Source organism: Artemia franciscana, chromosome 18 (genome assembly GCF_032884065.1).
Source record: "Artemia franciscana chromosome 18, ASM3288406v1, whole genome shotgun sequence".
In the NCBI taxonomy this organism is placed as follows: domain Eukaryota; kingdom Metazoa; phylum Arthropoda; class Branchiopoda; order Anostraca; family Artemiidae; genus Artemia; species Artemia franciscana.
The window spans coordinates 31,005,060-31,032,650 of record NC_088880.1 but is presented as its reverse complement, the minus strand read 5'-3'; the positions used below and the strand labels follow the sequence as shown (position 1 = coordinate 31,032,650).

At 34.1% G+C, this 27,591-nt stretch overlaps 1 protein-coding gene across 1 annotated transcript; it reads right to left on the bottom strand.

Annotated features, from left to right (window-relative positions):
* Window positions 1–40: 40 nt before the first annotated feature.
* Window positions 41–27,591, bottom strand: LOC136038865 (uncharacterized). Its single transcript, XM_065722319.1, has 4 exons — window positions 27,458–27,591; window positions 14,215–14,369; window positions 9,444–9,718; window positions 41–4,938 (listed from the first exon to the last, which is right to left on the bottom strand). The coding sequence occupies exons 1-4, from the start codon at window positions 27,568–27,570 to the stop codon at window positions 4,621–4,623; spliced, it is 861 nt and encodes a 286-aa protein (XP_065578391.1). The 5' UTR covers window positions 27,571–27,591; the 3' UTR covers window positions 41–4,620.

Below are 27,591 nucleotides of genomic sequence, written 5' to 3'. Positions count from 1 at the left end.
TTGCTTGATCATTTTAGAGATTTACCAGAAATTCGGAAAAATTTATATGTTGTTTTTTTTAAGGGGAGGAGGTATTTCCCGGACCTCCTCGGGTATATCCCTGCATCGAAGATCCGAAGTACCCAATTAAAGGAAAATTAAAAAACTGAAAAGACATATATCAAAGGGCTGAGTCAGCACAAAAAAACTAAATTTACAAAAACGTAAAGAGGGATAAAATAAGAAAGAAAAATTCTAAAACTATCAAAAATATTTTAGGTTTTGGTCCAAAAAAATATATAAAACAGGAGCAAATGATTTCGTCTCAGAATGTAATCGTTCAAATGAATCCTCATACAAAAAGAAGCTCCAAGGTAACAACAACGAAAAGGTAACAAGGTAAAAAGGTAAAAGGTAAAGGTAACAACAAAGAAGCTCCAAGGTAACGACAAATGTACAAGAAGGGACCAATCTTTTTTTTAAAGGAGCTTAAAGTTCCGATTTTGTATCTAGGGACTTGAGTACCCACAAGTTACAAAAAGAATCGAGAACCACAAGCAAGTTTTTCAAACTACGTATCAGAAACTCGGAATTCAAAAGAAGACACATAAAAAAAGGAGCTAAAAAATACAAAATTCATAAATTCTAAAACTGGCAATAATACACAAGGTTTCTACCAAAGAATGTAAAACTAATTCAAGGCAATTCTTATTAAATGTCACTGGGTGTCATTCTTGTCTTTGTCCTCCTTTGAAAGAAAAACTATATTAACTAAATTCAGATTTTATTATATACAGAAAACTTGTATTGAAAATTTGTCTGAGATTGGGCCATCTCGTCCATTCCAAGCATACGACAAACCTGCGCTGTCTAGGATTTATTTGACAGTGAAGGGCCATGAAAATTTTTGTCCCAGGATAAGTAATTAATTTGTTTAATTTACTAATGTACGTTTTTTCATAAGGTTAGGGGTTCGAAAATTGGTTACTCGGGATTTTTTCTCTATAGAGCGCCATCCACATTGAGGATAAAAACACAAACTACACAAGTTCAATAACAAATTTTCTGGTTTGCTTCTACTTCAATTCAAGATTTCTTGAATTATTATTTATTACTATTACTATTTACTATTTACTTTTTTATTACTATTTATTACGAATTATATTGTTATTTATTATTATGAATTACTATTTATTACTATTTATCGTTTTATTTGAAATAACACGGTTAGGCAATGTTACTTTTCTACCCTTTAGCTGTGGGATGGAAAGGACCATTCGATCGTCCAAGAATGAAATGGTTTGACAGTCTAGGATTCTTCAAACCACAAACCACTAGACTATAACCACTAGACCACTAGACTATCAAACCAATGTCAAGGACGCAAAAGCAAGGTAGGAATAAGATGGCGTCGAGAGGAAAATTAAGTCAAGTTAAGCCAATGTTATTTTTTACCGTGATGCCATACTTTAAATAGTTCCAGCTCTAAGAGACATCTATTTCTTTGTCAGCTATCATATACAAATATCTGTTTCAAAAATTCTAGAATTTAAAAAGGTTTTACTGAAATGTATTCTTCCCAGCCCTATAAACATTATTAAGGGGGAGGGGGGGGGGTGTAAACTGAAATTAATTGCTTGTCAGATTAGTCGTGGGGTTTTTCAGAATATTTCAATGCATAAATATTTCAAATCGCCTAAGAATACATGCAAAAGATAACAATATTTCAAAGTAAAACAAAAATATGGTCGACAAACAGTGAGTTGAAAGGGAAGCGACCAAAAAAACCCATATACCATAAACTGTCTTAATATAATAAATTAACACTCAAGTTGTAACAGTTTTCTCTTCCGAAGAGGGGCGAAGACTAGAATGATACCTGTCACTCTCAAATTAATCTAAATATAAAAAAAAGCTAGACCAAAGAGTAATATCAGAAACTGGTATTAGTGACAGCAAAATACCTAAAAAAGAAATCAAGAAAAACCAATGCCATCCAGCGTTTGGCGACACTTGGCACTTTTTCAAGCTTTGTAATCATTTTCCTGTCAGAAAATGAGATCAGACACTTATAACTACACTAATTTTACAAAATAGATTAATTATACTATCACAGTAAAAAAATGTCATAAGCCGAAAAACGCTAGATGGCACTGAGTTTTTCTTGTCGACACTAGTACCATATTTTACTCTTGGAAGTTACTCATACTCTTTGAGCTAGACTTTAACCAAAAGTGCACAAGACAGAAAAAAAAAATTTGAGCGTGAAGTTCGAACATCGCATGTAGGGAGTTTAATCCGCGCAAGTCTCAAACTGTAGCAGGATATGTATTTGCTTTAAATAAGTATTCAAGACGCAGAAATTAAAAGAAAACACAGAAAAGTAAAAGAGAGGAAGAGAAAAAAAACCTAGTGATGGCAAAGGTATATAAATTCCTAGATTTTAGTTATCAAGAGAAAGTAAACAATATGAGACTTAAAACCAGTTAATGGTTGTATAGTATCACTTAATGTTTGTATGCCTAAAAAAAATTAAAAGAAGTAAAAAAATAATTTGTCATGACGGAACATCATATACTATGAGAATATTTGAATTTTAGAACAACAAAGTTTAGTCTTAAAGGCTAAAAATTACAATAAAACATTACAAGGCTAAATAAGCAATACTTATCACATTACAAGAAAACTTTTTTTTCTTGCAAGGCCAGTTAACAATACAGATAACCGAAGATCAAATTTATTTTTAATATTGTTTGATTTCAGATAATAATTAAACTATTTCATTTCAATAGTTTTCAATTTAATTACAATCCTGTTAAATGTGGGGGCAGGGCAAGGATTTTTATTTTTACAATTTACAAATCTAGCGTTTTTTTTTTATTTTCTAGTGGTAATTCTAAAAGGGTATCTGGGGGGGGGGTATCTATCCCCCTCCCATTATCACCAAGGGTATATCCATGATGTTTGCTGGGAGGGGGCGGGCGTAACAAAAACAGTTTAAAAACGTATCAAAAACTAGTTTATAGGCCTTTGTGTTACGAATTTACGAGTCACACAAAAATCTCAGGGAAGTAATTAACCCGGTAGCCTCTCCCTTCCCTAAGCACAACCTTGATCATCCGCGTTTTAATATTCCGATGGAGCGAATCTCCTTCCGGTTAAGCTATCATTGGATAACCAGTTCAGGCAGAACGCCGTACGTTCAAACAAAAAGGGTCGACAGGACTCACCTATTCGCCAAAGAGGCAAGAAAACACCATTCCAATTGTAAAAACAACGAAACGAGTTCGTGAAAATAGCATTTAGCCAAATTTTTGAAGTCATTATTTTTGTCAAAATAGCATGTAGCCAAATTGTTGCCGAAATAACATGCAGCCAATTTTTTTTCAAAATGACACGTAGCCAAATTTTTGCCAAAATAACACGTAGCCAAATTTTACCAAAATAACATGTAGCCAAATTTTTGCTCTCTCATATCAGTTTATTCATTTATTATCATTGTGTTTTAGTTTGCTAATATACAGACTATTAAAAAATACTTTATGTTACGTTGTTCTACTGTAACAAGGTGGTAACAATGGTGGTAACAAGGTAACAATGTTTAACTAATATGATTGGTAATTAAGACTGCTGTCTCGATAAGGTTTTTTGTGGAGCAAATCCAGGTAATGAGTGCGTATTCCAAATACGCAAGTCTCCACTTTTCAAATCTGCAGTTTCCAAACCTCCAACTTTCAAAACAAGAAAAAATGCATGAAAACAAACAAGAAAACAAACAAAAAAAGAATAAATGCATGAAAAAGAGCCATTGAGCGTGTAGTGACATGAAATACCTCAAATACTGCTGATTTTCAAAAAGATTACCAAGAATACTCAAAGAAAAAATAATCACCGACAAAAGAGAAAACTAAAAGAAGCAAAAATACCAATGGAAAATTGAAGAGCTTTCATATTACAAAAGGTTTGATATTTTCTCAAAGGAATACCTCAAAAAAGTTGGACGAAACTTAGACAATATTATAGTATGTATGGCCATAAATAATCATATCATAAAATAAATTAAATATCTATAGAAGCAAAAAGGAAAAAGTAAAACATTAAGTAAAACAAGCAAAGTGAACAAAAGTAATAATCAATATGAAAAAAGATATCTAAGTAATGCTCGAGCCACATCGTAGTCACATCTGTCGATAAAATGCCAAGATTTATCAGATACATACATTTTACATTGATTCTTAGGAAACTTACATCAGGAATTAATTCCTATTTATCATTACATAGGAATTAATTCTGAAAATTTACGTAAACACTAACTTGCCCCATCTATGGCCAAGAGAAAATATTTTTTTTATATCTTCCTCCAGATTCATCTAAAAAGAAAGAAAAACTGCTACTCTAAGCTCCCATTTTCTAATTTCAAAAAATTGGGCCTAAAACCTCGACTCTGATTGGTCAATCACAAAATTTTATGCTTGAAGGTTGAACATTGTACTACTCATGAAACTACGAAAGGCGTGCATAATTGGCTTAGTAGTTGTGCGCAATTTTCGTTTTATCACCAAATAGGACTATGATGTGGCCTCGACATAAGACATCTAACGAGTCCAGACTAGACATAAACCAAACTCAAAACAATTCAAACTAGAAATTTAAGGCAGTAAATACAGTTTCAATAGGTTCCCACTGACTACGGGAAGATGGGGTAGAAACAAAATTAGAAATATCTACACATGGTTGTGACGCCCTCAGAACAGATGGTGAATCCAAGTAGGTGGCAGTGTTGGAAAGGAAATCATCACGTACGAACATATTTTTTGGTGAGTCATTTACATATGCCTGAAAGTGCATACAATTATTCTTTTCGCTTGTATCAGAAACAACACTATCACAACCTTGAATACGACAAACATCCCCACTGTCTTGTTTTGAGAATTCCACATCACTCAGAGTTTTGTTTTCCTTAAACGAAAAAGAAGCAAGTCAAATAAAAGATATCTAGTCCAACTAACCCACCATGACAAAAATAGACCCTGAAAAAAAAACGTTTCTAAATAAAGGAAGAAGATAAAGGAAAGAGGAAGGACTATAAAGGAAAAAGAAGAAGAACACGGGACGAGGAAGGAGAAGGTAGAAAGAATTAGAGCAGCGTATCAGATGAGTTACAAGGAACGAAAAAGAAGAATCTTCCTTCTTTCTTTCATTTCATATACGAATTAAATATAAAAAAAAAGAAAGTTTTTTTTAACTGGAAGTAAGGAGCGACATGAAACCTTAAAACGAACAGAAATTGCTCCGTGTCAGAGAGAGGCTGTTCCCCTTTTCAACGCCTCACTCTTTACGCTAAAGTTTGACTCTTTCTCTCAATTCTACTTCATTAAAACAGTAAAAAAACTTTAGCCTAAAGAGCGGGGCGTTGAGAAGGGAACGGCCCCTTTCCTACACTTCAATTTAATTTCTGAACGTTTTGAATTAATGCATGTTTGATTTTGGCTCTCCGCATATAAATAATTAAAAAGAAATCTGCATACTAATTCTTTTTTTTTGGCTAAATAAATTTCTCTTAGTTATGATCAGACAATTTTGAGAAAAAACGGCCTAGTTGCCCTCCAATTTTTTGGTTACTTAAAAAGGCAACTAGAACTTTTAGTTTTAAACGCGCGTTTTTATTAGTAAGAAATATACGTAACTTAAGAATTAACTTACGTAACGAACGAAATATACGAAAATATTCGTATATTTTTATTATGTATATGAGGGGATTTGTCCCCTCGTTAATACCTCGTTCTTTACACTAAAGCTTAAATTTTGTCCCAATTCTTTAAGAACGACCCCTGAGTCACAAATGCCATAGAATAAAGAGTTGAAATTACTAAAAATACTTTAGGGAGCGAGGTATTTAGAAGGAGAAGAATCCCTCATATGCGTAATAATCTCTGTTCGTTTTAAGTTTTAGTGCTGCTTCTTACTTTTAGTTGAAAAACTTTTTTATATTTATTTTTGTATTTTTTTTATAATAATGCTAGGAAATCCTGCGCCCCCTTCATTGAATTTCTTTCCCCCATGACAAATTCCTCAAAGGAAAGATCCTCCCACATTTCCCCCTCCCCTCAACCCTTTGACCAAAAATTTCCCTGAAAACGTCTGTACACTTCCCAATAACCATTACTGTATGTAGCACTGGTCCAAGTTTGTAACTTGCAGCCCCTCCCCCGGCGACGGTGGGGTAGTGAAAAAAATTTCACTAGAACTTTTAATATCCGTCAGAATGAGCCCTGTTGCGACATCCTAGGACCACTTTGTCGATACGATGACCCTCTGGAAAAAAACAAATAAACACGCACCCGTGATCGGTCTTCTGGTAAAAAATACGAAGTTCCACATTTTTGTAGATAGAGCTTGAAACTTCTACAATAGGGTTCTCTGATACGCTGAATGCAATGGTGTGATTTCGTTAAGAAAATTTTCTTAGGCTCTCAACCTTTGATGAGTAAGACAAAATTTGATGAAACTTATATATTTGCAAATCAGCATAAAAATCCGATTCTTTTAATGTATCTTTTAGTATCAAAAATCCGTTTTTTAGAGTTTCGTTTACTATTGAGCCGGTTCGCTGCTTACTTTCAGTTCGTTTCCACGAACTGTTTGAAACCGTGATTTCATTTTTCTTTTGGTTGTTTCAAAATCATGAAGTTTTTGTGACGGTATCACATTTTCGTCAGTGTTACCACGCTGGACCTTGAAAATAATTATTTTGGAGGTCCAAAGATATTTGAGAAATATTTTAGTGTGTAGAAATTCAAATGTTAACAATGCGCTGATTCCCTGAGACAACTACGGCTTCAAAGGACAACTGCATTTTCTTAAGCTGTTTAATGTCATGTGTTTTTGGCTGATTTGTCACTCGCATTTGTTTATTTTTGAATTTTGTATCGTATTTAGTTTTTAAACAAATACAAAGTAGAGACAATAGGGAAAATCTTTTCAAGACAGTGGAAATCAGTTCTGTGGATATTTCGGCTCCATGTCCAAGGGCCGTCTTCAGCACAATACAAGAACAAGAGAGAAACTATATATATAACTATATATATATAACTATATATATATATATATATATATATATATCTATATATATATATATATATATATATATATATATATATATATATATGTATATATATATATATATATATATATATATATATATATATATATATATATAAATATATATATATATATATATATATATATATATATATATATATATATATATATATATATATATATATATATATATATATATATATATATATATATATATATATATAAGACGGCCCTTGGACATAGGACCGAAATATCCACAGAACTGATTTCCACTGTCTTGAAAAGATTTTCCCTATTGTCTCTACTTTGTATTTGTTTGTTATGGAAAGACAGTGTGGTCTTCGTCGCTATTTTTTATTTAGTTTTTTGTCGTATTAAATCAGGACTGAAGCAGGGTTGCGTTCTATCCCGTTTATATGGATCGTTTGATGGACTTAGTCCTAAGGAGCACAGCAAAGGCAATGGGAGAACATGGCATCAATCAGGGAGTAAAACTCCCCGAGACTTGGATTATGCTGATTGCTTGAGCCTTGTAGATGAACACGTCAGCAAAATGAATTACTATTTAGAGGCTTTGAGAGTTCAGGCTGCAAGAATAGGTGAATTACTATTTAGAGGCTTTGAGAGTTCAGGCTGCAAGAATAGGTTTAAAAATCAATGTTAAGACTAAGTCAGTAAGACTAGGGATAACTGAAAGAGAAGAGGTAGTGTCGGGTAAGGATAAGATTGATCAAGTGGACAGCTTCACTTAACCAGGTGGTAATATTAGTAAAGATGGCGGATAGTGAAGATGTTAAAAGTAAAATAGCCAAGCCCCAGGGTGTTTTTTTTACAGGCGAAAAAAGTTTGGAAGAATAGGAAGATAAATCTACAAACCAAGATTAGAATATTGGAAGCTACGATGATGAGCATGGTTCAGTATGGTTCTGAACCGTGGGTGCTCGAAAGACAAAGAAGGATTTGCTAGATGTTTCCCAATAAAATTGCCTACGGATTGTTGTAGGTACCTGACTAATTAATGACTAATTAAATGACTAACTGACTAACTAATTTAGAAACAGTAGTTTGCATGAAATATGTAGTTTGATCCCTATTTCTACGGTTATATTGAGAGAAAGGTTGAGATGGCTAGGGCACGTTCTGCGGATGAAGGATAAACGATTGCCAAAGACCGTTCTTGTCAGCCAACCATGTAGGGCAAAACCAAAAGCAGGTTGAACCCAAATGGGGCAAAGGGATGTGCAAAGGAACGACTAAAGGCAAACAGGAAGTTCTTGGGAGGGTGTAAAGAGGGATGCTCAGACTAGATTTGGATGGAGGAATAGCGTGCGTAGCTGAGTTGGTCTCAGCCGGCTTGGTGCTGCAATGAGTTGTTAGTAGTAGTAGTATTACCAAAAACAGCATATGGAGGCCTTTTTCACTAATAATTGAACCCCTTTCTGGAATTTATTAATATATGTATGGTTGTGTAAGGTTCCCATCAAGCTATTCAAACTAACAGATTTCATTTTCACCGAAACGGTTACTAAGGCCTTTAATATAATTATATATTCAAGAACAAGCTTAAGCACAAACGATATCTGAATAAAAAAATTTGTCCCCAGGACCCTTCATGCGTATAGTTCGTATCGTATAGTTCTTTTCGCCGTAGAAATTCAAACGTCAACAATAAGTTTGATTCCTAAAGACAGCTACACCTTTGAAGGAAATTTACACATTATTAAGCTGTTTAATCCCATTGCTTAATTTTTGCAAATTTTCAACCACATTTCCTTTTCTTTTTAAATTTAGCGCCTACTACTATCAAAAACTGGCATAACTGCGTAATGAGGTTCATTAAAAAAATTTTTAATTTATTAGAAACAATTTATTATTTCTTATTAATTTATTTATAAATGATTATATGTATTTAATAATTAAAATCTTATTAAAATACTATTAATTAAATATTGTTATATTATATTATAACGTTATTATTATTGTATTATATTATTATATTAATTAAATATAAAATAGTATTAAGTATTTAATACTTAATACGCCCGCCTGGAGTCTCAGGCAGGTTGACCAAAAATTTAAAATTGCCATAGGACCGTTAGATTGCCTGGAATGATAGGTAAACAAGGCACGCCTACCTATGGTATAAGGCAGGCTGACCAAGAATTTAGAACTGACACACAACCGTTAATTTGCGATTGCGATTTCTTATAACAGTTTCTGACATTATAATTTTATTGTCACTTCATAAATTACAATAAACGTTAGCACAAACTTAAAAAAGATCTTAAAGATTTTTAACTCTAAGATTTTTTAGATACGATGCCGATTTTGAGCTTTCATAAAAAAGAGAGAGAGAAACTAACCTTATCTTTCAGTTTTGAGCTAGCCCTTGCCTTCTTCCTTTTGATTAAGGACGAAACATAATTAGAACTTGAATCCTTTGGGCGCAATTTTGAGGGAACCAGTATACGGGCCAAGTACGAGGCCAGATGATCCTTCAAGTCCACAAGAGATTTAAAGTTGACTCGGACTTTCTTCATTCCTTTATTTCTAAAAGCTTCCAAATTACTGTGAGAAAGTCGACATTGAATAGAGAGCAGGTACATTACATCCTTGACATAGACAGAGAGACCAAGACCTTTAAGGAAGAAACACAAGAACTCAAAACATTTGTCAATCAGTTACGTATGCTTGAAAGAGTAGGTGTGTACACACAAAAAGCAACCGGGGGCCAGAAACATTTTCTGTGATTTTATTAATTATTGATAAATTAATATATTAATTATTAATTAATAAAATTATTATTGTTAAATAATTATAATATAATTATTAAATAATTATAATAATAACATAATTATTATTACATTAATTATTATTATAATTATTACATTAATATTACTTAATATATTAATAAATTAATTAATATATTTAATATATTAATTTGGATTTGAGGATTATGTTTTATTCATAATTTTTATTATATTTTTATATTAACTGTGGTTCATAAAGGCTTTTATTGTTAATGAATACCATATCCTATCGGATTCTTCATCACATTATCAGTGAACCAGGGACTTTCTCAAAATCATAAATAATGGCAGGCCTTGAAAGTAAAGGATTGTTTTCAGGAAAATTCAAGATCTGAACCTCATCACAAGGTGAAACGACCATCCCATATTTGGAATAATGACCAATATTTGTTCCTCTTTATTTCAATATTCTTAGAATTTTAATTTATTTCTCTTCCTCAATTGACTTTTTTGCGCGTGACGTAGCTTGCGCTGCGATCTCCTTTACCCCTTTTTAGTTTAGTCGCATTCTCTTCTTGTAATTATTCCTTTTTTTATCTTTTCTTTCCCACTCATTTTTTTTAATTTCCTCATTTGCCATATTTTTTAACTTGAGTAAAAAATCTCTTCCTAGTTTTTTCTTTGGTCTATTGGTATGTTGAGTTATCACTTACAACCCTCCACTTATACCTCATGCAGTCGTTAATATAATAGTTCAAAATATGGATGAAACCTTTTAATCGACAATGAAACAAATGTAAAACTTTGAACTGAATATTTCGAACACATATACAGTGTCCATCATCAGTAGTAAACTAAAAGATATCAATAAAAACAAAAAAAATTTATACCCATCGAAAGCCACACTGCCTTTCCATGACGAAAATATAACAGTTCATAATAGGGATGAAACCTTTTAATCGATAGTGAAACAAATATAAAATTTTTAACTGAATATTTCGGACACATATACAGTGTACATCATCAGCAGTAAAACTAAAAGACATCAATAAAAATAAAAAAAATTATCTCTACATGCCGTCGTTGTTCCTTGAGTCAGTCTTTTTTCTCATTGTATTTTCATAATTGTCATACATTTGGGGTTAAAAAGTAAAAACAATGGTAGGAACAGAAGTTCGACTTTTGCCATTGCTTGTATCAAACAAAATATGAAGCTTAAAACAAGTAATTCTTTGGCCACTCAATACAGGCGTATTTATAAGCAGGGTTTTCCTCTCCTAAACTTTTCGTTTTTTCGGAAGATAAAAAAAGAACAAGTATTTTTTTTCAAGATCTAGAAGGGGGACAATTTGCATTTGAAACTAAAGTATAAAAAGCAGTATTTTTCAAAATCTTGGAGGGGGAGGGACAACACATGTAAGTTAAAACTCGATAAGTAATAATAATCAAAATAAATTTGCTGAAAACAAGTAATTCTTTGGCCATTGAATACAGGCGTATTTATAAGCAGGGTTTTCCCCTCCTAAACTTTTCATTTTTTTCGAAAGATAAAAAAGAACAGTATTTTTCAAGATCTAGAAGGGGGACAATGTGTATTTTGAAACTGGGGTATAAAAAGAAGTGTTTTTCAAAATCTATGAGGTGGAGGGGACAACACATGTAAGTTAAAACTCGATTAGTAATAATAATCAAAATAAATTTATTGTACTGGGGGTATAGCCTTGTACATACGCTACAGTTACAACAAATTTTTCCATTCATAATAAATAAAGCGTTTAATTGACTTTTATGCGATTTTTAGTTTTATCACTGATTCGTTCATAGCTTTTTTAGTTTTTCATGAATTTTCAATTTTTCTACTATTCAAGGATGATGAATACTAGTCACACTCGTTAATTTTGCTTGTCTCCTGTTTTTTTGTTGTTTTTTAGGAAAGTTGCTGAATTTCACCATCTATATTTTTATAAAACTAGCCTGGGTGACAGTACCAATTAATTTAATTTACAACTGTATATAGATAATAAACAACTTTTCAGCGTTTGATAACAGTTTCGAACAATGTATGTGATAAAAGTGACCATTAAATAAAAAATGTAAGATAGGACTGTTGTAATGCATTAGGCTATATATAACTAAAATATGTAACTTGAAAATTGGGATAATAGCAGTTAAAATAATTGGAGTTACACGGGTTTTTTCCTCCTAAAGTTTTCAGTTTTATTACCTGAAAATACAAAAAAAAAATATTTTTCAAAACCTATTGGGGAGGCGGGACAAGGGATGTAGTTAAATTGGTATAATGGTAATTGAATTTAATTTTCATTGTACAGGTGAATTTCCCTTTCTATATTGACTGCAATAAGAACACATTTTTTTTAATCATAATAGATGTGTTTATTAACTATTTGGAGATTTTTCAGTTTTAACCCGATTCATCCGCAATTTCTTTAATTTAAAAAAAATGAAATGAATTTTTGAGTTTTTTTGACATTTTTTTAACTTTTCGAAACACCGCCAGTCTTCTTACTAGTCAAGGATGATGATTGCTTATCGAACGTGTCAGTTCAGCATGTCTCCTGTTTTTGGAGTTTTTGGAAGATTTCAAGACATGCTTGGAGCGGAAAACATGCTTGGTTACGTTATCATATCTATATACTGATATCTTACTTTTGTTTTGTTTTTTCTCTTTTGTAGTGCTCTTTCATTTTATTTTTGTATGAAGACGGGTTTTCAATAAATAATAAAGATTCAAAGAATCTGATTCCATTTTTAGTTTGTTGGTGCTTTGAAATTATTTATTGTAAGCATTCTTGCACAATTAATATCAAATACTTTTTTTTATCCAAAATTTTCCAGATTTTAATAAAACTTTCATTACAGAATTTCATAGAAAATTTGGTTAGGTGGGAGAATCTTTCCATTGAGAAATTTTTGATGGGGGAAAGAATTTCCATGAAGGGGGCGCAGGATTTCCAAGCATTATTTAAAAAACAATCAGAAATCCAATAAAAAAAAAACAAGTCTTTCAACTGAAAGTAAGGAGTAACAATAAAACTTAAAACGAACAGAAATTATTACGTATATGAGGGGTTCGTTACCTCGTCAATACCTCGCTCTTTACGCTGAAATATTTTTAGTAGTAATTTCAAAAGAGCTAATTATTCTAATTAAATGGCCTTAGTGATTCAGGGGTCAATCTTAAAGAATTGGAACTTTAAAATTAGTTATTCTTATCCAAAGACTTTCTTATCCAAAAAGCTCCAGATTTGCATAAAACAATCTCTAGCTAGCCTAAGACAAGGTGGGGATTGTATTAAATAACATTGAAAGCAACACAAAACAGTAGCTGTGTCTGCTTATATTACTTAGTTACTTAGTTACTTATATCTTATAGTTACTATAGTTACTTATCTTATAGATAACTATATATCTTATAGTTATCTGCTTATAGTTACTTAGACTTATAAGTTTCTTATAAAAAATATAGATAAAAAAAATCAATTCCTAATTCATTTGAGTGAATCAAGTAGTGGCTCAAAGTTTAATTTGGCTAGATGCCCAAAGATTGGGCATCTGAATTTCTCGTTCTTCTTTTTACAAGCTAAGTAACAGACAAAAAAAGGTACTTGTATGATAAACACCATACCGCTCAGGTTGTTCATTCATTGACGCATTATAAAACTTTTTTTTTCGTTAGTTTCATTAAGCTTAGCATGAGAAAAGACAAAGAGAAGTGACAGAATAGATGGAAAATATATAATTTGGATTATTATATATTTGCACATTAGGAGGGGGCTGGGGGTAAAATACTTGGACAGTGTGAAGTTAGAAAACAATTCTAACGGCATAATATGCAGAATAATTGTACCTAAGACATTAGGCCTGCAGACCCCACACAGTTAACCCCCCCTTACCCCCCGATGTGCAAATATATAGCCAAAGTTTTCTTTAAAGCTTTATATTTTTATCTAACTTTGGTATATTTCATTAGAATTGAGCGTCAGAGAAACATAATAGAAGAACGTTAGGTAGGGCGTATATCATACAAGTACCAAAAAAACTCTTACTCTGCTTGACCAATGCTGTAGCTCCTTGAAAGATAACAAACGTTCAATACGTTCAAACGTTCAAGTAGGGCGTATATCATACAAGTACTAAAAAATACTCTTACTCTGCTTTACCAATGCTGTAGCTCCTTCAAGATAACAAACGTTTAATACATTCAAACGTTCAGGTAGGGCGTATATCATACAAGTACAAAAAACAATCATACTCTGCTTGACCAATGCTGTAGCTCCTTCAAGATAACAAACGTTCAATACGTTTAATACGTTCGAACGTTCAGGTATGGGGTATATCATACAATTACCAAAAAAAATCTTACTCTGCTTGACCAATGCTGTAGCTCCTTCAAGATAACAAACGTTCAATATGGCAGCATGGAATCTGTCAATAAAAGCTGTGGCTTCTCTCGGTGTTTGTTGAGGTAAAAGAGAATATGCTTCTTCAATATATTCTTTGGTCTTCTTGTATGCCATCCTAAAGTAAAAGAAACATATAAACAATAGCAAATTTAGAAAAAAAAGGAATTGGATTGATGCCAAAATTGTTTAATGATGCAGACCTCCCTTAAAAGTATAGCACAACTCTCAGCTAATTAAGTAATGTACAGTTCCACCGTCTAGAATCAAAACATATAACCACCTTACAAAATAATACACATTTGACAGAAACAAGTTTTAAGGGGTAAATGATAAAATATTTACCTCCGTCTTTTTGCCGACAAAATTTTTGCAAGATATTTTTATTTTTATGCTACTGAAAAAGGGCGATCAACAGAAAATAGGAAATGTCAAAAGACAGGCAAGCAAAATCTGTTTATGGATGCAAGAATCCTGACTATCCATCTTGATTGAATAAGCTACATCTACAGCTTCCAATGTTTGCCTCCTGTCATTCCTCTTGTCAAAGGCCATTTCAGTTTGATGAATCTTCCAAGACAAGAGGGCAGAGCAGAGAGAGAGAGAGAGAGAGAGAGAGAGAGAGAGAGAGAGAGAGAGAGAGAGAGAGAGAGAGAGAGAGAGAGAGAGAGAGAGAGAGAGAGAGAGAGAGAGAGAGAGAGAGAGAGAGAGAGAGAGAGAGAGAGAGAGAGAGAGAGAGAGGTTTATTTAAACAACAATCGTAGCTCAAATGGCTAATTTGATGTTGAAATACAAAACATGTCATTATGCACTTTTATATATTGACATAAAAAAAGGGATAAAAGAGTTCTGGTAGCGGTTTGTCCGAGCACGCTTAGGCACAAGTTTTAGCTTCTGTCTCGTACGGCTGACTGTCAAGGCTTCTTGTGGTAAAATATCATGGTAAGCAGGGTTAGACAGCAGCATTTTGCCAAACCTCAGGATAAGCTTGCCCAAATAGAGTTCCAAACTTTAGAGTTCAAGGGTTGCTAGGGCATCGTGGTAGGAAATGTCTCTGTTACTCAGGATGATCCTGGTTGCCAGTTTTTGGACTGACTCCAGGTCCTGGATTAGAAAGGGGATTCTCAATACTGACGGGCCCCAGATGGGACAGGCGTATTCAAGTATGGGCGTACGTAGAACAGGTATGCCCACAGAAGACTGTGGGCGTTGCACCCAAAGCGACACATTTTTGAAAGGGTTTGCAGAGATGCGTTTGCTTTACGGGTCACACTATTAATATGGGTAGTAAATGTGCAACCATGTGAGAAAATGACATCTAGTATTTTCACCTCATTCACAACAGGGAAAAGAACTTCAGGGGGGACGAAGTCTCTCTTTAGCAGGTTCAGTCTAAGAATTTTGGCTTAACAGAGTTAATAGTCATTTTCATATCAGAGCACTGTGAACTTAGTAGATCAAAAGTGATTTCGGGTAATTGTTTTTTGGGGACGACATTGCCATGAAGAAGATAGGGGAGTAAGAGCGACAAATCGTCGACAAATTTGTATTTGTCGGTATGTTCTACCATCAAGAAGTTGATGGTGGCAAGAAACGATTATTCTTGTCAGTTTCGTCCCTTGCGGGGCACCATAGGTTATTTTACTCCACTCTGAGTCAGAGTCCTCTTCGTGTAAAGCAAATACTTTTTGTTGCCTTTCAGACAGAAAATTGAGCACAATGGCTAGCGCTTGGCGTTTAGCACCCATTCGTTTTAGGTTTTGGTAGGCCACTAGGCGTGATAGGAGATCAAAAGCTTTGCGAAAGTCGATGGTGGCTATGTTGACAAAACAGCCTTGCTTTTCAAGCCATATCAGGATCGGATCGTACATTCTGACTAAATATGTAGACGTCCCACATTTTGGGAGTCCGCCATATTGGTATTTGTCTATAGTCTGTCTCACTTGCTCTAGTAGCCACCGTAAGATGAACGATTCTGTTATTTTTGCTAGGCATGGCGTTTGCTCGAGTAGCCACCGTAAGATGAACGATTCTGTTATTTTTGCTAGGCATGGCGTTAGGGAGATTGGTCTTAAATCATCACACGACTTGGGTGGGTTCACTTTGGGAATTGCACGGCTGTGGGCATTTTTCCATGATCTAGGGGAGGTCCCAGATACAAAGCACTGGTTTATAAGAACCGAAAGTGGTAGGGCTAGGAAAAAAGCAAATTCACGTGTAAGCTTTGCAGGGATTTCGCCTGGTAAGGGAGAGACGTTTGTCTTTACTTTCCTGATTTAACTATACACCTCAAACTGAGCACTATTGTGCCTTTGTTGGGGCAATCATCAAGAAGCGAGGCTTTCTCCTGGGGAGTAACGGCTGAAAAAGTGGTACAAATGGAAGTGAGAAATGAATTAACGTCACTAGACCCCAGTATTTGCCCATTATCGTCAGATATTTTGACACTAGTTTTCGAAACATTACCACTCATCGCTTTGACCGAGCGATGTCCCTTTGCAGGCTCAATGTTGAGCAAGGGGTCAACTTTTCACAACCATACTTGCGTTCTGCATTTCTGAAGTTGTCCAGGAAGAAGACAGATACCAAAGCCTACAAGCCCCTACTTATCCAATCGAATGATTGCCCATTAGAACTATCTTCCTGTCATTGCTCCCTCCACTGATGCCCTTAACATTGCTGTTGACAAGTCCATAAAACTATGGAAGACAAAGTAGGAAACAACCAAGGCAATGGCTCCCATGTCAGAGAGCCACACTGTAGAGGAATAAAGTCGTAAAAAAGTGGAACTTTGATACTTGGTTCATATTATAAAGTTAGAATTAAATTATTTTTTGGATAGTTTCTGGCTACATGAAACCATTAGTATAGGGGGGAGGGTGAGAATAAATTGTCAAAAACGCAGACAAAACAATAAAAACGTGCATAAAATAAACAATCTAAAAATGTATCTCTTTTGTTACATGTCTGCTTCTGAGAAGGCCCAATTCTATACCTTTACCAAGGCTTACTTTTTGTCAATGCAATTGCATCTTGAAAATGCAAGGGAAACAACATCTTATTGAATAATTCTGAAAGGGGTTGATTTTGTAAAAAAAATGACTGAAAACTATGAATAAAAATGGGGAAAAATAATGAATCAGGATTCTTTAATACTTGGTGCATGTAATAAAGTAAGAATTCAACAATTTGTTTTGGGTAGTTTATTTACAGGGAATTTGTCTTATTCTGGAATGACTGTTGCCTCTCCTATTAATATGGATGATGTGGCTGACTTTTGAACTATTAAAAGAAAGGCAATGTATAGAAGTGTGCAAAAGTCTTGACTATCCTGCAAGATTAAGAAAACTTAAGCTACCATTACTAGTTTATAGAAAACAAAGAGGAGGCCTGATTCTGACTAGGAAGTTATTAACCAATGATAAATCTCCATCTTATTGTCCACTATACACCCAGCAAAAGACAAGAGGAAAGTCATTGTGCCTATTTTGGAAGAGAGCCCAGATGTGTACAAATACTACTTCTTTTTTAATAGAATTCTGTCTGATGAAACAGACAGAATTCTAACTGGAATTTACTGACTGATGAAACAGTAGCAGCCTCACGACCAATGCCTTCAAATGAGGAGTTCACTGACAGATACAACCATGGAAGACAGAGTGGGATGCAGTTGAGTCTTTGTCATTGCTCATCAGTGCCATTGCAGGATTTATCAGTAAATTGTAGTTTATAAACTACTACTACTTCTTCTTCAGTAGTGGTTTACAACTACTACTTCTTCTCCAATACAATTCTGTCTTACTGGGATTTACTGACTGATGAAACAGTGGCAGCCCCCAAGAACAATGCCTTCAAATGTGGAGTTGACTGGCAGATGTAACCATGGAAGACAGAGTAGGATGCAGTTGAGTCTTTATCATTGTTCATCTGTGGCATTGCAGGATTTATCAGTAAATTTGTAATTTACAAACTACTACTACTTCTTCTTCAATAGAATTCTGTCCTACTGGATTTTACTGACTGATGAAACATTAGCAGTCTCACGACCAATGCCTTCAAATGCGGAGTTCACTGACAGATACAACCATGGAAGACAGAGTGGGATGCAGTTGAGTCTTTGTCATTGCTCATCAGTGCAATTGCAGGATTTATCAGTAAATTGTAGTTTATAAACTACTACTACTTCTTTTTCAGCAGTAGTTTACAACTACTACTTCTTCTTCAATACAATTCTGTCTTACTGGAATTTACTGACTGATGAAACAGTAGCATCCCCCAAGACCATATGCCTTCCAATGTGGAGTTGACTGGCAGATGTAACCATGGAAGACAGAGTAGGATGCAGTTGAGTCTTTATCATTGTTCATCAGTGCCATTGCAGGATTTATCAGTAAATTTGTAATTTAGAAAATACTACTACTTCTTCTTCAGTAGTGGTTTACAACTACTACTTCTTCTTCAATAGAAGTATGTCCTACTGGAATTTACTGACTGATGAAACAGTAGCAGCCCCCCCCCCTGCCAATGCCTTCAAATGCAGAGTTGACTGGCAGATGCAACCATTGAAGACAGAGACAGAGTGTGTCTTTGTCCTGGCAATTTTTTGTGACTTGTTATACCTCATTCTATTAGAGCTAACATAAATAAAGTCATGCAGATGACTTCATACCTTATCAAACAGTTCATGGCAATGAACAGTAGCAAGGAGCGACCCGGCTCAATAGTAATCACAACTATAAAAAAACGGAATTTTGAAACCAATATATACATTAAAAGGATCGTATTTTTATACTGATTTTCAATATATAAGTTTCAACAAATTTAGTTTTACCCATAAAAAGTTACGAGCCTGAAACCATTTGCCTTATTTTTGAAAAAAGGGGGAAACACCCTCTAAAAGTGATACAATCTTAATGAAAATCTAATCATCAGATTCAACGTATCAGAGAACCCTACTGAAGAGGTTTGCATTTTTTTTGGAATTTTTGGAATTTTGCATTTTTTTTTTTGCCAGAAGAATGATCATGGATGCGTGTTTATTTGCTTTTTTTTCAAGGGTGGCCGTATCAAACCAGTGTTTCTAGATTATCACGAGAGGGTATGGGGTAGGGTTAGTAGTGGTTTATTCACCTGCAGCAATTGCCTGCACTGCAAAAACAGGAATAAAAATAATGCAATTTTGCTCTGTCATACAGCAATTGTAATACAAATACAATGCAATTATAATGAATAATACAAATCCAACCTACAATCTGTCATAATTCCAGATATAAACAATTAAAATACAAATAAGATAACTCTAAAATAAATAAAACGCGGGAAGTAAAAAAACACTAGAACTAGTTATCTGTCTCAGGAGGGGCTAGCCTAGGTCTCTGTAGCCTAGTTATTTAGCCTAGGTATAGACTCCTTCCCTTTATCTTTCCTTTCCATTTCGCCATGGGCTACTGGTATCTGCTGACGTGATGAAAGGACTTGAACCATCTTTGTTGAGGTTTTAATTGAGTTAATTAGGCTCACGGGCTGCATTTTCAAGTCCAGGTGGCGCTATCTGAGAAACCAATTTAAAAAGTGACATTATAATCTAGGTCAGATCTGGCTTGCAATACCTTCAAACATGGTCATGTACTGCTTAACAGGCGGCTGATTAAGTGTCTGTAGAGAGAAGGAGTATGTGTGTACCAAGGGGGCATGTTTTGTATGAGTTGCCAGTCCCTTCTTCAAGACCTCAGCAGCAATCCTCATGGGTACACTATCGGAGTAAATAACTTCTCCATGAGTATTGGACACTCCTTAAAGTTAGCAGCATGCTTTCATTGTAGTTTGGACACTTAAGTACAGCTGGGGATATTCTTCAAGGGTGTGTTGTCCACTATATAATAAACATACAGTGGTGTACTTTGGGATACCCTTTAGATTTTAGATGGTTGACAGAAAATAGCACAGTTTACATAAGGAGAAAAAAGCCTTAGCCAAACATTATGTATGGAAAAATAAATGTCTAGCCAACTAGGTGGCTAATATAAATGACACTTTATATATCTGGAACGTTTAAATTGGCCAAGCAGTTGGCTATTAGATCTCACCTATATATACATTTCAGCCTTAATTAGCAAACTAATAAGCTAATATTAGAATTGTATACACACAATTAATTTAGCTAACAAGTTTGCGATTATTTCCCATGTATACATAAACTTTATTTTAAAATAACAAACTAGTCAGCTATCAACAAAGCTTCTAATACACTTGTGAATAAGCTAACTAGGGGTCTATTAATATCCCAGGTACATATAAACTTCATTTTACAATAGCCAACTAGTCAGCTATCAATAAAGTTTTTAATACACAGTAAAATAGCTAACTAGTTCGCTATTTAAGTCTCAGCAATATACACATGTTTAGATTAGCCAAACAGTTGGCTATTAGATCTCACCAATATTAGCCAAGTAGTCTAAATATTGTATAGAGATGATGACTGGAAAGCAAGATGTTCCACATCCCTCCCTCTGACCTCTCCTAGTCAATCATAGCAAAATGATGAGCAAGAAAAAATCTAGATTAATTGGCACAAATTGACAAATACTGACTTTTCTTTGTTAAGGTTTTGATAATTTTTCATTTATGAAAGTAAGCAAGGTGAAAACATTTAAAACCAATTTTGTTTTCAGTAAAGCACATACTGTGTTCTGGTCTTGAGACGGCATAGGAGTTATCAGCCCTGCTCATGTGGATTTTTTCCTGTTTTGAGTTTGACTTGGCTATTTATTGTAATTTCTGTTCGTTTTGAGTTTCATTTATTTATTGATAGTGATTTGTGGTAGTTTTACACTTGAAGATTATGTGACTTTATTTTTGTGTTTTTGCTTAATGGAGCTCTTTACTTTTCTTTGAAAAACTTGTCTTGTGGAGATTTTGTAAAATTAATTTCTTTTGCTTTTTTATTGACATAGTCTTTTTCACGGAAAAGTAATATTGTATATCTTTTCAGTTTTTTTTTTCTATAAAAATCCATAGAATGGGTTGCTATTTCTATGTTGGAAAAACTTTTTCAACCATTTTTAATCCTGACACAGAGAGTATTTTTAATTTAATTTTATAGCTTCTGAAATTGATCTGAAAAATAAAACTTAACATCATTCCCAAAAGATTCTATCTATTCTCTTTGACAACCTGGATACACTTACACTCTTTGTTTATTAAATTGTAAGAGCAGAGGTGGTAATAGTAGTATCTCCAAAAGCTTCAACTTAATACCCCCAGTTGTTCTCAATATATTGCTCAGGTATATTATTGACAACCATATAATACAATGCCTTTTGATTTATTTTAAAGCAACATTTAGTTTTAAAACATAATGGGCCAATTGTATTATTGTAGGGGTTGACATGCCTAATATCCCTATAGACATAGTTGCTGAACTCAATCTGTCTCGAAATTTTGACTGGATGCGTTTGGAAAATGAATGGGCTTGAAAGAAGGGCTGCTTGCCCTCCAATCTCTTGTTACTCTTAAAAAGAAAACAAGACATACATGCAGTAACTGGAGTACTAGGGGGGGGACTTCCTCCTTCATATATCTAGTAAAACATCTTAAACAAATAAGAACAAAGTGAAAACATTTTTAACATATTTAATTTTCAGTAAAGTGCAAATTATGTTGTGGTCTTGAGAAGGCATGGGGGTTGTTAGCCCAATTCATGTTAACTTTTGCTTCCTTTGGGTATGACTCAGGTACCTATTGTATGATTCAAATAAACAAAATATGTTGAAAATGTTTTGATTTCAATAAATTAAAAATTACTGTAAGGAATATATATCAGTATATATATGCTAAACAGAAGATCCACAGTTATTTTTTCAGTGAATTGCAAATCATGTTATGATCTTGAGAAGGTATGTGGGTTGTCAAAGACATAATTTCCAGACCTTTCAACTACACTGAACAAAATGGTTATCTAAAAATTTTGATTAGATGTACTTTGGGAATTGATGGGCGTGGGGGGCTTATTGCCCTCCAATCACTTTTGACTAACAAAAAGAGCACAGTCCCTTTCAATTTCCAATTGAATGAGGCTTTTTCAAAGTTACTGCGACAACAAATGGCGATCTAAAAATTTCTATCAGATGAAGTTTGGGGGGAGGGAGTTATCTACCCTCTGATCACTCTGAATCTTAAAACCAGCACTAGAACTTCTGGCAAATTCAACGCGCCCCCTCAAGAGTTTATCTATAAACTCTTATCTATCCCCTCAAGAGTTCTCTATAGAACAGAAGTCGATAACCTATGAGCCGCGGAATTTTTGTTTAGCTTTATACATTATTATTATTATTATAGTTATTTAGTTATTTTCTCAATTAAATATTTCTAATTATTCATTAAAAGATAGTTTCAAAATTAAATATCACTGACCTAAAAGATCTGTTAATATTCGCATTGTAGTTGATTTTGTCCCAGATCCAAAAAAGGTTGCAGACTTCTGATTTCTTACAGTATTTATTTTCACATTTTTATTTTATTTCCATTTGTTTTTTTTTTTTGTATGATTCTGGAGTTTGATTTACCATTGCAAGGTAAGATCAAGGTTAATTTTATTAGGTTCTTAAACATTTTCTCTGGCTCCCCATTCAAGCTTAAATGTTTAAAAAAAACGCCCCATGTTTTTTTTTTGGTTAAGATGCTCTTCCATACACCAGAAGCTATCGTCAATGCAAAAGAAATGCATGCGCAATTATTTCATTGAAAATTCAATGCATGAAAACGATGTATTTTCGCAAAAGAAAATAAACAAATTTAGAGATCAAAGCAAGCATAAATCGAATTCTCGAAGTAACAATCTTAAGCCTTTTTTTGTTGGACAACAAAGTCATAACCAGGGCCGTATCCAGGATTTTCTTCAAGAGGGGGAGAGCGATTTCATATAAATATTTTTTTACGACGAGGGTGCAGTTTAACACTTCTTAGAATTTATTAAACTCCTTTTGCCACAAGTTTCTTAAATTTCATACCATACATTAAAAATCAACATTAATTGATGAACTGATGACATATTCAAATTAGAGTTGGTGACAATATTTAAGGTTTTATAGTTTTCTGGTATTTCAATTTTATAATTAGATTAAATGTGGTAGTTGATTAATTCTACATTATTATAAGCTGCCTTCGGTAGCACTCTCCATTGAGGACCTGGAGTTTGATATGTTGATTCAAATAGCCTAGGCTTAAGCTTGAGACTGCTTCCTAAATCATGTCATTGAGTGCCACTATGTTCCGATAATATGGTATAGTAGGCACCAATTGTGTCAAAGCTATTAGTCAAACTTGCCCTAATGCTTTCAATCCAGAAATTTCTTGTTCCTTCAACGAAAATAGGAAAAACAGCACGTTGCTCTGTTTTGAGCAGCCCAAACTCGAAAGGATAATCCATTTCATTGAGAATCATCTTAATTTCAGCATCCTGCTTACTTCCCCATCTATTAAGCTCAGTTTCAAAAAAATTCAAGGTTTTTCTGAATTTCATAGGGGGATGATAAGGGTGAAAATGGCTTGATTTGCGACAAAAAATTATTTTTCTGTCGAATATGTGTATAAATTTCCACAAGGTCAATCAACCTGGAACAAATCTGTTTTCCTGTGGATAGTAGAATTTTTATCAAGTTGGCTACTATGGAATCTAGTGCATTTTGAGCAGAGACCAAATTGTTTACTGCAGTCTTAGATGTTTGCAGCAAGCTGTCTTTACATCTTTTGAGTCCTTCAATGGTTAGTTGTACATCAGTAATATCCGAGATGGCCTTAATCAACTTATCACCATACTCAACTTTCATTTCAACAGCTGATATGAGTAATTCAATATCTGGTTCATTTTGGACCCCTAAATCACTTGACACTTTGAAAAAAACTGACTTCAGTCGAGACACTAGATGACAAACTTCATGCCTCTTGAATCTAGTGCCGACTTCTTTACTTACAAAAGAAGCTGGCCTGTAGGCTTTCATTACATCAGAGACTTCAATCCCAAGTTCTATTTGACTCCTTATCCCAATATCATCCAGATCCTTGATAAAAGTTCGCAAATAGTTGCTTAACGATTCAGTTGCAACCAATGTATTATTGACCAGTGAGAAACAGTCTTCAAACACTGTTCTCATGTTAGTTTGCTTCCTTTGAGGTATAGGCTTTAAAAAATTCACGTCACTAATTGTAATTTGGATATCTTCTATCTTACTTTTCAGATCCTTGTAAGTATTGAAGAGCATTTTATAATTGATTTCTCTTGTTGTTGTTGTTTGGGGTTTGATGCATTTGACCAATAGTTCATATGCGTTTGTATCACTCAGTTGTTCTGTGCCTTCTATAATCACTAGCTTGCTTGGGTGTCACTTCAGTCAGTATTCACTGAACCAGAACAGTATCACTTGACTTGCTTATGGAGGGAGGTTATTTGCCTGCAGCAACTGCATGCATTGAAAAACGGGAATCAAAATGCTGCAACTATGCATTGTCAAACAGCAATTAAAATACATGTACAACACAATAATAAAAAGTAATACAATTTTTACACATTATAACCAATATCAATACAACCAAATGCTGATAAAATATATCTAAAATAATAAATAGGGAAATTCTAAAAATCCTATTAAATAGGTGATAAAAAAAAAAAATTATAGAGAATGAACCAAACCAGTAGTCTTAACAAATCCACCTAATAGATTTGTGCTTAGTTTTTTTCTACAGTTAAAGATGATGTGACATATATCTTCATACCCTCCACAAGTGTCACAGTTGGGGGATGGAGCCATTTTCTGCTGGAATAGTGTTGATTTTGTCTTTGCATGGCCACATCTAAGACAAAATCATAGAGATTGAGGAGCTGAGTATGGGAAGAAAGGAGCCAGGCCTCTTCTTCTTCCAAAATTTTTGAGCTAATTGAAGAAAGAAGTTCAGTACCAGTGATCAGGTCTAGTTGGGAGGCTTGTTTTGCAGCCTGATCTGCTAATTTGTTTCCTGTTATACCACAGTGTGCTGGAACCCATATGAATAGAACAGATATACCCTTTTTTGTAAGTTGAGTAACCAAATTTTCAATCTCAATGGCAACATTTCTTGCTTGGTGTTGCTGGTGCGAGAGGTAATCCAGAGCTGAAAGTGAATCAGAGCAGACAATAAACTTCTGATGTTTGCTCTCTGTTTAGCTTGAATTGAAAACTTAATTGCCATTCTCTTTCCATTGATTTCTCTTTCCCATCATTACTACAATTGAGCAGGAGGACTTGGAGGAGGCCTGCCATAAAGAGCAAGTACACTTGCAAATAGTTTTCTTTTGAAGGGAAGGGGGCATCTGGTGGTATCCCCATTGATAAGCCATTTCCAGTACTTAACTCAATAAATTCAGTAAGACTTCATCTTCAAATTCATAACACTGAGATACTCTAAAAAAATGTATTGGGTCAAATTGAATAAAAAAGGATAATGCACTTTTTACCCAAACAAAACAAATATGAAACAATATCTTGAGATTCTTGAAAACAAAGAGCATGCTTGAGAGTAATGGGGTAAATATTGTGCTAGTCTTCTTCTATTCAGCAAAAAAGAATATATTATTGGTAAAGTTTTGGTAAAATTCTAGTCCATTGACTTCTTGCTATCTTGGAAAGTTGTTGGGCTAGAGAATTGAAACTTTCAGGGATGGGTCTACAGGCTGAAGTATATCCTGGGAAGGTATTTTAAAGTACCCACCTCTACTCCTTCTCCCTCTAGAGGGCCCTGAAATTTGCCTGCATGACAGGTCTATCTATACCTATTGAAATCTTGACAAAACAACATTTTACCTTAATTTTCAGATACTAGTTGCCTTTTCTCTGCCTTTACTTCTGAAAATGCAATTCCTGTTATTTGAGTAGAATTTTGAGCCATATCAACATGTTTTTTTCAAAATTTTGGAAATGTATTTGCATATCTTTAAAACCTTATAAAATGGAATTGAGCAAAGTTATGAAGCTGAAAACAATTTTGCTGTACCTCAGTTGAGCAGAAGATCTATTTTGCAAGGTTTCACTTTTATAACACACATATTTTTAAAGGTCATCAAAGGTCAGGGCCCCCTAGAGGGAGAAAGAGTAGAGGTAGTTGCTTCAAAATACCTTCTTGGGACATACTTTAGTCCATAGATTCATCCCTGAAAGTTTCATTTTCCTAACCTAAATGCTTTCTGAGATAGCAAGAAGTCAAATAACTAGAATTTTACCATAAAGTTTCTTTCTCATACATTAGGTCTTCAAATTAGCAAGACTTTTTTTTGTCTCCTACCTAATTTAAAGCTAAGAAAGCCAGGTAATGGTTTTTAGAACTGTTGAACAAAGAACAATCTTAGCTAATAAATAACAGAAATGTAATAATTTGGTGGGACTTTCAAAAACACAAAAAGTAGGCTAAATAGTAAGATAGACAACTAGTTAGCTAATTCTGCTGTATAGGCTACAAGAAACTGTGCTGATAGCTAACTATTTGGCTACTTCAGGTTGAAAGGTATATAAGTGAGATTCTAATAGCCAACTAGTAAACTAATTCCTCAGTTATATTAGAAATTTTATTGATAACTGACAAGTTTGCTATTTTACACTGAAGTTTATATATACATAGGATATAAATTTCTCCAAAATCCTGGGGATGGGGCAAAGTCGGAGCCAATTTTCCCACATCAAGTGAAAATGACAGTGAAAAACAAGCCAAATAGTATTATAAAGGCAAAAATATAGCTTACTTAATGACCTGTATCTCTGCATGCTTGAATTATGGAGCCTAATTTCAGTTTTAAAAAGATCTTTCAAAAAGAACTAAATCCAGAGGAAAATCTGGGGTCTGGAGGTGGCAGCTGCCTCATAGGCCTAGTAAATTACACTCCTATAGACATACTCTGCCTCTGCAACAAATTGAAGCCATGTAGCCTAATTGCAATAGGCAAGATTAGAGGGAAATTAGCAGCAAGCACATTAACAGTCAAAGAATGACAAAGGCCTAATAATGCAACACAGAGCAAGTGTTCAGGCATCAGATACCCCAAGGGGAGAGCCCTTTGTGATTTAATCAACAAACTGTGTTACCCCACTGTTTTCACTTGGAAAATACCATATTTAAAGATATTTTGTATATTTCAATTTGTCCTTTTTTATGAATGGAATGAAAGATTGGGGAATACTTTACTTTTTCTTGAGATTGGTGAGCCTACACCTTTCCATGACAAGAATAGATATTGCTTCTTCTTCAAAAGGATAACTAACGCGAAAAAATCGCAAAAAAGTATCATCTATTCTCATTTCGCTGTATATATCCCCCCA

What these genes read in the sequence shown, in the direction of transcription:
- LOC136038865 (XM_065722319.1), bottom strand. Translation starts at nt 27,570, where the DNA reads ATGAGAATAGATGATACTTTTTTGCGATTTTTTCGCGTTAGTTATCCT. An exon ending in CTCACCAATCTCAAGAAAAA is followed by an intron (nt 14,370 to 27,457) that starts GTAAAGTATTCC and finishes CTTTTACTTTAG; the next exon opens with GATGGCATACAAGAAGACCA. An exon ending in GCTCAAAACTGAAAGATAAG is followed by an intron (nt 4,939 to 9,443) that starts GTTAGTTTCTCT and finishes TTTTCGTTTAAG; the next exon opens with GAAAACAAAACTCTGAGTGA.